General features: G+C 44.7%; 1 protein-coding gene across 1 annotated transcript in view; it reads right to left on the bottom strand.

Annotated features, from left to right (window-relative positions):
* Window positions 1–12397, bottom strand: part of LOC109301892 (aldehyde oxidase 3-like) — a gene marked incomplete at its 5' end in the record, with an annotated part of 53838 nt that overhangs the window by 19966 nt on the left and 21475 nt on the right. The window contains 8 exons of the mRNA XM_019523192.1: window positions 763–877; window positions 1500–1552; window positions 3707–3781; window positions 4228–4356; window positions 5787–5882; window positions 9262–9489; window positions 10734–10925; window positions 11437–11523. Coding sequence (XP_019378737.1) covers window positions 763–877; window positions 1500–1552; window positions 3707–3781; window positions 4228–4356; window positions 5787–5882; window positions 9262–9489; window positions 10734–10925; window positions 11437–11523 — 975 coding nt within the window. The remainder of the gene's footprint in view (window positions 1–762; window positions 878–1499; window positions 1553–3706; window positions 3782–4227; window positions 4357–5786; window positions 5883–9261; window positions 9490–10733; window positions 10926–11436; window positions 11524–12397) is intronic.

The raw sequence follows: 12397 nt of genomic DNA, 5'->3' as shown, positions 1-12397 counted from the left end.
GAAAGTAAGCAGGGGGTTAGCCCAAGGCAGGAAAGCGGAGCCACCAATAGAAAGGATCCAGCGAGATGTACTTGTCACACACACGCACACAAAATCTACCGGAAATTGGTGTGTGTATTATATGTGGGAAATACAATAAGAGCAATTTCTGACACTTACTGGGCAAAAGTAAAAATAAAATGTACATGTGACAGATGCAGGACAATGAGCAGATTCAGGTTCAGCTCCCTAGCTACTGCTACTCAGTTATTTTTTAAAAGGAAACATCTTTTTTTTTCTTCATTCTGCCTTTCAAAAAAAAGATGCATATCTTATTCAATGGTATGTTGTATGTGAGAAAAATATGGTAGCATAGTAGAAGTTTACTCCTTCCCTAGAGATCTTCAAGAGGAGACTGGATAGGCACCTGGCTGGGGTCTTATGACCCCTGCCACCCCCAGTGCTCCTTCCTGCCCATGGCAAGGGGTCGCACTAGATGATCTGTGTAGGTCCCTTCCCACTCAGTGATTCTATGATTCTATGATTCTAGATGGCCTCCTGAGGTCCCTTCTAGGCCTCATTTTCTATGATTCTATGAACAAATTAGACCAAGGAGGACTAAGCCATTTAACATTGCTTGGCAGTTTCCAGAGAACATTTAGCAAACACCATTTCTTCTGCCTTAGCAAAGAAAGCAAGGGGAAAAATCATCAAAATGAGTGAAACACTGGGGGAGGCTAACCCATTTGTACTTAAGTTCACAAAGGAACATTTGCTACTTACCTGGTGGTCTCCTGTCAGACAGTCAATCTCAACTTCAGAACAAGCAACTCCAAAAATAAAATATGGAAAAGCGTGGCCTTCCCCCTTTTCCCAGTTCATATATGTAATGTAGCCTCTGGTGGAAACAAGACCATCCTTCAGACTGAGTGAACAATAACATTCTAGATATATTACCTCCTCCCTTCTTACAAGACAGCACATTGCCATGTAAATCACATAACAGCAATTGGTTAATGATCTGCTGGCAGTTGTCTATTTTCACAGTATTTCCCCAGGTGAAGAAGACCCCGAATGTTGTATTGCTGTTGTCTGTTGTCCATGGCAGCAGAAGGGGGAGGGGGACAGAGGGCAGGAGCCTGTGTGGAGGCAAAGACTTATGGGTGCCACAGAGCACAGCTCCTTGTAGGGTCCCTGTGCCCAATTGTGGCAGAGATGGGAGGCTGGAAAAAGTACATGAACCCACACAAACACCTCACATGGCAGTAGCAGCTACTTAGTATGTCTCAGAGGGAGACACCTTTCCTGTACTGGAGTCTAATTTCCCCAGCAGACAGCTTCTTTACTGGGCTCTGTACTGTGTCCAGAATTTAGCATTCAGCATAGGAGGAAAAGGAGACAGGAAAAGGATTAGAGAGGGTACATGGGGAGAATTTCATCTTTGCTGGTCCCATAATCTGGGCCCATAACTGTGATCCTTGATGCCAGGAATTTCAGGCAGACTGGGGAGCGTTCCTTACTTGAAATAGCCAGTAGCCGAGAGACTGATGCTTTCCTGGAAAGCTTCCTTAATCTGCAATGGACATATTTATTATCATACAAATAAGCATTTCTGAGAAGCAAATGATTTTTTTTATATGAAAACAATAAGAACAAACAAGTCAGGGAGCCGAAAGCTAAAACCTTCCCATTCCTTCTGCAGCTGAGGAATGACACAAGACAGCTGCCCAAGAGGCATCACGGTTGGTTTCCCTAGACTGGCAGTCATTGTCTGCCTTGGCATAAATAGGTCAATTGTAGTTCAGCATAGTTACAGATGTGCAGGGCTTCTAATACACATCAGGCCTAACTGACCTGCTATGGTCACAGAGGGTGCCTAGACACGTGCTGCTTCACGTTCTAATTAGAACATGTTGGAGCAGATTTGATTAATCTGCTGTCTGCTTTGCATTCTAATTTTTGCATCATGTGTATTAAGCCCCCACACATTTTAAAATGGCCATGGGGTGCTTTAGATAAACCTTGCCGAACAAGTTTAGATAAAGCATCCCATGGCCATTTTTAAACACACAGGGGCTTACTACACGTGACATTATGGTGTTTTAATTAGAGTGGCGGCCTGAGCACTGCTCTAATTAAAAGACACCCAACCCATCTCCAAGCACATGTATAGGCAGCCAAAGGGAGTCAGAGCAAGAGAACCCAGGAACTGTTTGCTCCCATTTCTCTGCACCCCCCAACTAGATCACAGGCTGGCTTTACTGCACTTCTTGCTTTTCTGCAGAAAAGAATTGGAAATATTTACACATTTTACAAAATGTACACATGATACAAAATAATCCTATTGATTTCAACATCATGGCTAATTCACGGATTAAAATGCATTGGTGCATTATGAACCAATTCTGGAACCAGCTTCCAAGAGAAGTGGTGCTGGCTCCTACCCTCGGGGTCTTTAAGAGGAGGTTAGATGTACACCTTGCTGGGGTCGTTTGACCCCAGTGCTCTTTCCTGCCATGGCAGGGGGTCAGACTAGATGATCTACTCAGGTCCCTTTCGACCCTAGAAATTATGAAACTATGATCTATTTCAAACCAAGGAGATAAGATGAAGAAACCTCTCTGAATATGCATTCTTTAGCTTGCAAGTCCTGTCAGGTATGCACTGCCTCTTTTCTATGATTGTACAGCACCCAGCAGGATGAGGAATTCTAGGCATTTCTGCAATATAAATAATTTCCCAGCTATTCTTAGTAATATTTTAGAGCCTGAACAAGTATGAAGAACCAATTACCTTTCCACAGAGAGAGAAGTGGGATTTTATAGGCATTTGTGTTCAGTGAGCACTGATACATGGGGCAAATACTTGGCACTTGCTGAAGAAAATAAAGCTGATGAAGTTAACCGGCATGGAAAGGCAGGTGAAAAACAACTTAGAGATGCCTCAAACCCTATGACAAAACTAATGTAGTGATATACCGGGAGTCATTGCAGGAAGGGAGAAAGCTCATCACACATGGTGTAATGGAAGCTGAGGCAGATGCATCCATAGCACCATCAAGAATTATGGAGAGAAAAACCAATACCTTGCCCAGACTTAACTAGCGAAGGCTACCCAAAGGGGAAAAGTACTTTGGATGATAGCTCACTAGTGAGGCCTGCCTTTGGCAGTGAACAGAATGATGGCGGCAGGGTTCAAAATGCTCTGAATCCATGTGGATGATAACAGCATTGGAGCGTTTAGGAGCCATCAGCATATAACAATATATCTATTAACAAGTGTTTTATTTTTGCTGCCTGGAACAGAACAATTTTCACAGGGTTATGCCTATGCAGAAAGGCTGTCTCAGATGCCACCACTTCCTTTCCAATAATGTTGTATCGCCTCCTTCTCCAGAAGGTATTTCTGATAAGTACTGAACAGCTGATGCATCCATGTTGCTGGAGTCAGATGACAGTCCAGCATCCATCCCTGTCCAACAGTGGACCTGTCTAGCCCTGGACCCACCCTGGGTATGTAAGAAATGGCACAAGGACACCTCACACAAAAACAGTTTCAAGACCTGGCCAGTCCTGCTGGGGGATCAGCTTGTGCAGCCCCTACGGAGGCACAACCCCTACCCACGGTGCCCCGGGGCACTGCAGTTCCACACTGGGCTGGGGCTAAATACCACTGGTTCATCCATGGAGTTATCAGGCCTGTAGGAAGATAAACAAGCAGCACTAACCCAGTCCTCCCATTTGCCTTCAGGATTCTTCTGAACGATGGGTTCCAGGCGCTTCCGAAGAATCTGACAAGCATCCTGGGGAGGAGACAAATAGAGAACAATGAATAGAGCCAAGGGGATGAATCCAGCAACAGTGAGCTCTGATTTGTGAGAGAGATTCATTCTGATGATGATCTTTCTGCTCCTCCCCCTGAACATCTAATCCCACCTTTCTTGCCTTCCAGCTGGACAGCACAAAGGCAGCACTTACCAGGGACCAGTAGTGGCATCTGCTCTGGTGTAACTGAGCTATATTCACACCACTGTACAACTGAAACCATCTCCAAAGAGAAGATAGAGAGCCTGGCTCTTGTTTTTGTTTTTTGTACACTGGATTGAACACCACTAGATCTGCATGATGCATACCTTGTTTGCGGCAGTGTAAGTAAAAACAAGATATATGTGGAAGAGGTGTAAACACTCAGAGCAATATTAGTTATTTGAAAGAAACAACAACAATGATTATTCATAATAAATGTGACCTGGACTGCTTTTCCATTGGTTTCTGATCCAACTGATCCTGCTGTGATTAATGCGTTAGGTACAGTTGTTGTACTTGTTTCACACAAGTGTATGTATGACAGTGGTACCTTTAATTCACGGCTGGCAACCTGTACGGGAAATAAACAAAAAGGCATCTGGTCCCTCAGAGGTGTACAGAATTGGCAGAAGTCAAGACAATATATAATGTTTATGTGAATCTAAGACGAATCTCCCCCCTGTCAGCATGGGGAGGAAAGGACCCTTATCTTAGATTCGTGCACAAAGTAAGGGTCGGGGCAGGTGGCCATTGTGGCTCTGACTGACCCTGAGCCCAGGTCAGGCCACAGTCAGACTCACAGCAGCCTCTTGCCCTGCAACCTTCCCTCTGCAGCTTCTTCCTTCTCCTCCGGCCCTTTCCCCCACCTTACTGTCAGGCATAGCTCCGCTCTGGCTGGGACCAGGTTTCCTCCAGGCATGTAGCACATGGACACTGTGTCCTGCCCAGCCAATCAGCGGCTCTCACCCTGATGCATGGCTCAGCAAGGGCTGTGCTTCCTCATGCTGTGCTCCAGCTGATAGGGGGAGTGGCAGGGAGAGGCACAGACTGCAGAGAGGAGGGGGAAGGGACAAAGATCATGGGGAGTGGGGGAGAGGGGCAGAGGTGCTAGGAAGCTGGGGTTGGGGCCTGCCACTGGTAAGGGGGCAGGAAAGCTGCAGGGGAAGAAGTGGGAGTGGTAGAGGGCGAGTGGACCACCTGACACCCCAGTCACTATTTCCCTTGCTGTAGCAGTGCCGGGGTACAAATTTAAGACAACCTTCCAGTAATTAGATTCTATATCTGGAAAATTATAACACATTTATACATTTTCCATATATATAATCTAACTACTGGGGGGCCTCCTTAAATTCAAGGTTATCTTAGATTTGAGTAAATACAGTGAAAAGTGTTGCCATTTGTACACACACACACACACACACACACACACACACACACACACACACACACACACACACACACACACACACACGTTAAGTTGTTTATATGCCCAGTGTACAATGCTGCACCACATTCTGGTAGTCATACTTCTCATGTTTGCCACATGGAAGTTCCCAAATTATTTATATGCCATATAAACATGGCAACTCCATAATTCTTAGTGTTTATAATATTCGCATAACATGCAGAATCAAGGGACTGATGTTAGATATGTTTGTTACACTAAAGAAATTAATCCCACAGGCACTTGGACCTTAGAAACATTCATAGCAGTGATGCAGGTACCTCCATTTTTTAATAGGCTCAGCTCCCCTGAGTTCTCAAAAGAATATATAGATTGTGAGCTAGTTTCTAGACAAATCTTTACCCCACTCCTGAAATTTGGTCTCTTGGGTAAATCAGGAGCAGTGACACAGTACTCCCTTCAGCCTCAGATTCCCCACTACCATGGCTGTCCCTAGATTTTCCATACAGGACCTCAGCTTCTCAGCTGATGCCATGGCATGAATATTTTTCTGGTTTTTGTTCTGTCTACAGTCAAATGGTTAATTCCTGTCCTACCTGTAGCATCTTGGTGTGAATTCCTTGTCCCAATTCAACTCCACCATGAGTCACCAGCACTGACCCATCTGTATAGATATGCACCAGAGCTGCAGCCTAAAGAAAGGTAACAGAAACTGGTTGAATCGTCTTAATCCATTAAGGCTGATGTTAAATGTACCAAAAGGAGAAAGAAAGGGGCCAGTTTTGTACCCCTGAGAGTACAGAAATCAGCATATTATTAATTCAGAGGTGGGTTAGGGGTGCGTGTTAGATACCTGACATAAGAAATCTTCTTTGGCAGTTAGCAATTTGGGAAGAGGGGCTGTCTAGTTAGGTTGCTTGTTGTGAACTGGAGTTCCGCGAGTATTGCAACAATTAATTTCAACAAGCAGTTATTTTCTTTTTCCTGTGAGATTGGGTGAATGGGTCATGTTATCCAGTTTCTTGTGGTGACATGATTAGAATCAGGTACTGCTCCCTCCTTGCCCCAGTAAGAACATGAGATGGCAGTGTTTGATGCTGGATTGCCAGTCCTTGTGCGCGTCAGGCAATGTAAACGTACTTCTTTTACTTTGGGGGTTTTTTATAAGCGAATGATGTTGCCTTCTCTTGGCTGGCCCAAAAAAAAAAGAATAAACCACCTAAAGAACTAGTTACAGAAGTTCTTTAGATAAAGTCTTAAGTGCCTCTGTTTTGAATTCAGAGCAGGGGTGACATGTAGGGGGGTGCATATGGGTGCACTGCTCAGCACCGTGATCGCTTGTGGCCGCTGCCACCAGCAGCGCCTGTGGGTGGTCGCTGTCCTGTGGTCAGCGCTCACCACCCCCAACCCCCAGCTGCTGACAGTGCCAGTGGTGTCTGCAGGAGCTCCCCGTTCACCGCTGCCGGGCTTCTGCTGCCACCAGCGCACTCCTGCTGCCAGCGGCACAGTCGTGCAGCCGCAAGGGGCAGAGGATACAGATACTAGTCCTAACTTGCTGTGAGAGAGTGAGAGTTAGTGTGCAAGTTTCCCCATGATTTATGTTGTGATTGAGTCTGTCGTCTGCAGCACACAGATTTGCTACAAACTGATGTGACTCTGGTCACTGTGTGTTCATTCTTGATAGGCAAATGACAGCTGCTTCTGCATGCTCGATCCTCAATAAGTTTCATACGCTTCTTTTCCCCTACCTTTCCTCCCCTCCTTTTCTGCCCTTTGTCTCCCTGATTTCTTACTATTTCCTTCTTTATTGAAAGCCTCTTTCTTATCCTTTATTATTATATCTGTAATGTTTCCATTTGGCCTCCCCCCCCGCTTTACCTTTTGTTTCTCCTTTCTACCTGTTTATGCTTTCACTACATCCTCTCACACTTTTAGATTCTCTCATTCCTGTTTTCCTGATCTCCAACTATGTTCTTTTTCACTGACAGCCTCTTTTCCACCTTGTATTTTATCACTGTAATGTCTCCCTTTAGCCATTTTTCCTTTTCTTTCCCCCCACCCCTCTCTGCTCTTGCTCTCTGCTTTACCTTTTGCCTTTCTAATTTCTGCCTACAGTAAAATCTTTGTTATCCAGCATGAGTGGGGAATGCCAGGTGCTGGTAATATAAAAATGCCAGTTATCTAAAAATACTGGAGCCACTGGGGGGATGGTGCAGGGTGGAGCTTGCAAATGGTGTGGGTTGCATGAAGCTTGCACATGGCGGCGGTGCAGGCCGGTTGATGGTGGTAGCATGGTGGAAGTGTGGGGTGGTTGCACGTGGCGGCACAGAGTGGTGGATGGCAGTGGCACAGCAGCAGCGGCACAGTGCCAGTTAATAGGGTATGCTAGAAAACAGGGATTTTACTGTACTTACATTCTCACTGACATCCTGTCACACTTTTAGCTTCTCCCATTTCTTGGAGTCTCAGAACAGCAGAGACTCCCTATGCCTGAAGAAGGGTGACTGCATCTGAAAGCTTGCTAAGAACTTTTTCCCAACTACTCAGTTGGTCTAATAAAAGATATCACATCTACTCAGAGAACCTTGCCTTCCTATATGCTGCCAAGTGAATGGACTGGGAACCCCAATTTGTCTATTCTTATTCTAGCACATTCATGTCATTTTTCAGATTCCACAGGGGTAGAGATCATAAAACGGGCAGAAAGGCAAGAAGCAAATTTGAAAAGATGTGATAAACTTCCATTTAGCATTACACATTGGGAAAAACAATCTCTCCGTGACAATAATCCTATGAAAGCTCTTTATACGGATGGTAGAACAAGAGGCTGTACTTGAGAATTAAACACACTGCTGAAGAAAAAGGATTTACATCTACTTCTGCAGGGCTGAGACTGGGACAGAACTATGAAATCTAATGACCATGGGACACCATAACATCTCCCGTAGTTTTTCCTTCTGGAGCTGAATGTGTTCGCCGTTCAGGGACCAAATCCTGAAGTTCTTACTCAGGGGACTCACCCACTGACTTTAAAGAAGAACCTTAGCTGAGTTAAATAGAATAAATGCCAACGTCTTACATCTCTGGAGAGGCTTATCTCCTTCCCCTGTCTTTCCTGTGACTTGCCAACAGTAAACTACAAAGTAAGGGTAAAGAGGAATAAAGTTACCATTCTCCTGAGGGGTTTCCCTTTAGGATTGAAACTCATCCTTGTGGAGAAACCTGGCAAAAGGCCAATATATATTTAAGTCCTATTTGGGCATTACTTTGAGCGCTTAGGTAGGACTTGGTGCTTGGCCCACTGACCCTCTGCACAGGAATAAATACCCACTTGTGTGTGTATAACTCCCAGTCTGAATTCTACTGTAGAATATTGTTGGGTGAAGTGTTTGACTCTCTCTCTTAGCTATCAATCTACAAACTTGCTAACACGTGACACATGCAATCAAAATGTGGAGGAAATGTCTGAAGTGTGAATCTCGGGTTTTATGGTGCCTTGTTCCATAACTCACAGAATATAATTTTTGTGTTATTTTTTAACATTAAACAAAAATAAAAGAGTTGTCACCATCTGAATTGAATAGATCAAAACTGAAAGAAATGAAATTCCAGCATGTGCACCTCTACAGAACCATATAGGGCTATTCATAGGGTTTGAACCATGTGGCCCCTAACACAGGCCATTGCTGCTTGAGGTAAAGTAGTAATGATTATCTTCTATGTGAACGAGACAATAGAGGAGGGCATGACACACAGGTTTTGGGTAGAAAGTACTGGAAAAATCAAGAAATGGAGTTCTCTTCTAGGTCTGGGGGGATTAGTGTGAATCAGGGGTTATGCTGGCACTTACTGAGAGGACAGCCATGCACACGGATCTTGCATAGTCATCCTGAAAGGACAGATGACTGAGCAGTTGAGACTTGAGTATATCACATTAGAAATCCAGGTCTCTCGCTCTCTATCTCCCTTCTTTCTACCTTTGTCCTTTGTGTCCTGGAGAGCTATGCTGCCTGGGTTTTGTTAGACTGTTGGAGCTTTCGGATGTTTTATGGCAACATTCCTAAAGCTTACCTGATGGTAAAACGTCTTATTAAATCCAGCTGTGAACTTCATGGGAATAATAGCAATCCCTTTCTTTTTCCAGTAATTTTGCTTGTTGAATTCTTCCGCTGCTGTTTTCCTGCTGTAGTATTCAGACTTCTCCAAACATTCTGTCCAACATTTCCTCAGGTTTGTTGCATCAAACTGCTCTTTGAAAGGAGTTACATTAACTCCTTCATACATGTTCATGTCCCGAACCTGGAAAAGGAGTCAAATAAGAAGATCCTAATTATCTATCTAGCGCAAAGATTTTCATAGCATATTACTGATTCCCCGGTCTGAAAAACTCACAATGAAAGGACCTGATTCTGTCAGCTACATCAAGCAGTACACATTTCCCTGTGTGGCACTATTCAAATGAATAAGTATTATTCAGTATGAAGAAAGCCTTGCTTCTTGGACGTTGCAGTGGGGCTACCACATTTATTTAAATCCAACATTAGGATTTTTTCCCCATATTCAACATGGGGAAAAAAAGCCCCTCATCTTGGATTCAAGCACAAGGAGAGGGGCTTGGGGCCAGAGTCAGAGCCGCAGCAGCTGCCTGCCCCTCCTTTGCCAGTCCCCTCCTACCTCTGCCCCCTCTGCCTATCCCCATAGCCTCTGGCCCCCTGATGCCTTCTTCCCTCCACCTGCCCCACGCTGCTTATTGTCATTTGTGGCTCTGGGCATGGAGCACATGGTAGTTCTGACCCCAGCCTGGCCATACAGCAACAGTGGTGGTGGCAGCAGCTCCAGCATCCCAGGGCCAGAGCTGCTGTGGCTGCAACTACTGCTGCATAGCTGGGCCATGGCCAGAGCTACCCTGCGCTCTGTGTCCCAGGGTGGAATGGGGCTGGAGCCGTGACTGATGGTAAGCAGCTGTGGGGCAAAGGTTGTGGGGGGGAGGGCAGGCAGCAGATGGGGCAGAAGCTTCAGGGAAAACATGGGGGCAGGTGGGGGACTTGGTGGCAGCAGGCACAGACATCATGGGGAGGGGGACAGGCAGCAGGGGTTGCAGACATCATGTGGGGGGGCGGCACCAGGGCAAATAAGTGATGGGGACAGGAGACAAGGGGTAGGGATCAGGCTGCTTGCCCCTCAACTGTTGCATTCCCTACTGTAGCACTGGGGGGATGGATTTAAAAGACAACCCTACAATAGTTAGATTCTACACATGGAAATTTATAGCAAACTTATAAACTGTCCATGTATAGAATCGAATTATTGGGGAGGTCATCTTAAATTTGAAGTTATCTTGGATTTGGGTAAATATAGTAGTTCAAGAATAAGCTGCATGAGCAAAGGTGGTAGGATCTGGCTCTATATGAACCTATTACAGTATAAAAAGCTTGATAAAGATTAGGTCAGCGTCTCTTTTCCCCATGGATTTGGCCATTTACTTCAGTGAGAGCAAGGCCTCTATTTTGACTCATTTTATTTGTTAACTTCAACCTCTTTACCTTCTCGGGTGGTAAACCAGTTTGGGTTGCCACGGCTGTAACCCAGGTTTCTGCAAACAGTCCTGACTGTGGGAAGCCAAATCCCCGGAAGGCAGTATTTGAGGGCAAATGTGTTTTGCAGGCGCGGCCTCTGACTCGGAAATTGGGGATTTTGTAAGCATTATCCATTTTTAATACAATAAACTCTATTACCTGTAGCAAGAAAGAAAATTCCTGTTAAAACAGCTTTTTTTCCTTTTGAATGAGCATCATCCTGCTCTAAGCCAGGCAGTTATCTAATCAACATGGGCATGCTCCATTGCAATCGTAAATATGAAATTTGTAAGCCCTTATGATGGGCAGCAGACAACCTCCTCGGTTGTCCCTCAAAACAAAGATCCATGTCACAGATATATATCTGTTGCAGACCGTGAAGGGTCCCTAGCTAGAGTAGATTCACTACGTACTAAAAACAATTAAATAATGATTATTATTATTGATTATTGATTATTATATGATTAAATAATTATGTCACGTTGAAGCAATTGTTTAAGTTATACTTTGCATGGAAAGTAGCTGATTTTTTCCCCTAGTCCTGAAGTAGAACAGCTGAGGCTTGAAAGTTGTCTTCTATCTCTCCCAACTATACTAGTCCAATTAAAAACATTACCTCTTCTGACAAATTCTGCTTCAGTGAAGTGACCACCTGTTTGGAAAGACGTACCATTTCAGACTCGTCTGGTGTACACCCAGCATTAATGTAGGCCTGAATGTCTGCAGCCACGATTCTACCGTCATTCATGAATCCTACCTGTAACACAAGAGCCAACACTTTTTGTAATCTTTCCAGACATTTATGACAACTTGCTCTTTGTAACCAAGCCAAACAGCATGTACAAGTTAAACAAGAGACTCAGACTCCTGAACTTTATGAGTCCTGCTCCTGCACCAACCAAAGTCTATTGGAGTTTTGCTATTGATTTTGATAGCCAAAGAGAGGAGGCCTCATATGAATTTAAATGAACGGCCCACTCTCTACAGGGTGAGGTAACTGTGGAGCTGCAAGGGCAGAATTTGGATTCAGACTGTACATTATTAGAAGATCTCTGCTATCCCAAGCACCTCTGGTACTATTCTTTTATATGCACATTAACTATGGTTTATTCACTGGAAAGTTGTCCATTGTTCTTTTCTTGCATGAAACAGCAAGGCAAGCTTATGCTATCTAATTGCCCACAATGCAAAGATTTCCACCTGTTTTAACCCAGACTAGACCTGAGTAGGGAGATGCTGGCCAAAAGGGAAAACTGGATCCACAATCAAGACTCTTTACTACTCAGGTCACGTCTGGATCCATTCATCTTACATTTTTCTTGAATATGCACTAGCTCACCAGATGCTCTCTGCTTAATTGGTAAGAGTTATTTTCCCTTTGCTGGCGCTATTTTTCCATTCTGTCAGCTGGTGAAATAGGTGGATAGTAGGCCTGTGCAAAGCGGCTAGTATTTGTTTTGGATTCATATTTTGGCAATTTGGGGGACAGCGATTCGATTCGTCGATTCAAATCTCTGTCCTGAATCAATTCGGCCGAATCTCTGAATCGAACAGGCCCCGCCCCTTGCCTGCTCTCCCAGCCACATTAGTGGCTGCTCTGCCCGGCACCAGCATCCTGGCACTAAAAACAA

The sequence above is a fragment of the Gavialis gangeticus genome, unplaced genomic scaffold (assembly GCF_001723915.1).
Source record: "Gavialis gangeticus isolate Ggan-Ray unplaced genomic scaffold, GavGan_comp1, whole genome shotgun sequence".
Classification (NCBI taxonomy): Eukaryota; Metazoa; Chordata; order Crocodylia; family Gavialidae; genus Gavialis; species Gavialis gangeticus.
This window is presented reverse-complemented; position numbering and strand designations above follow the sequence as displayed.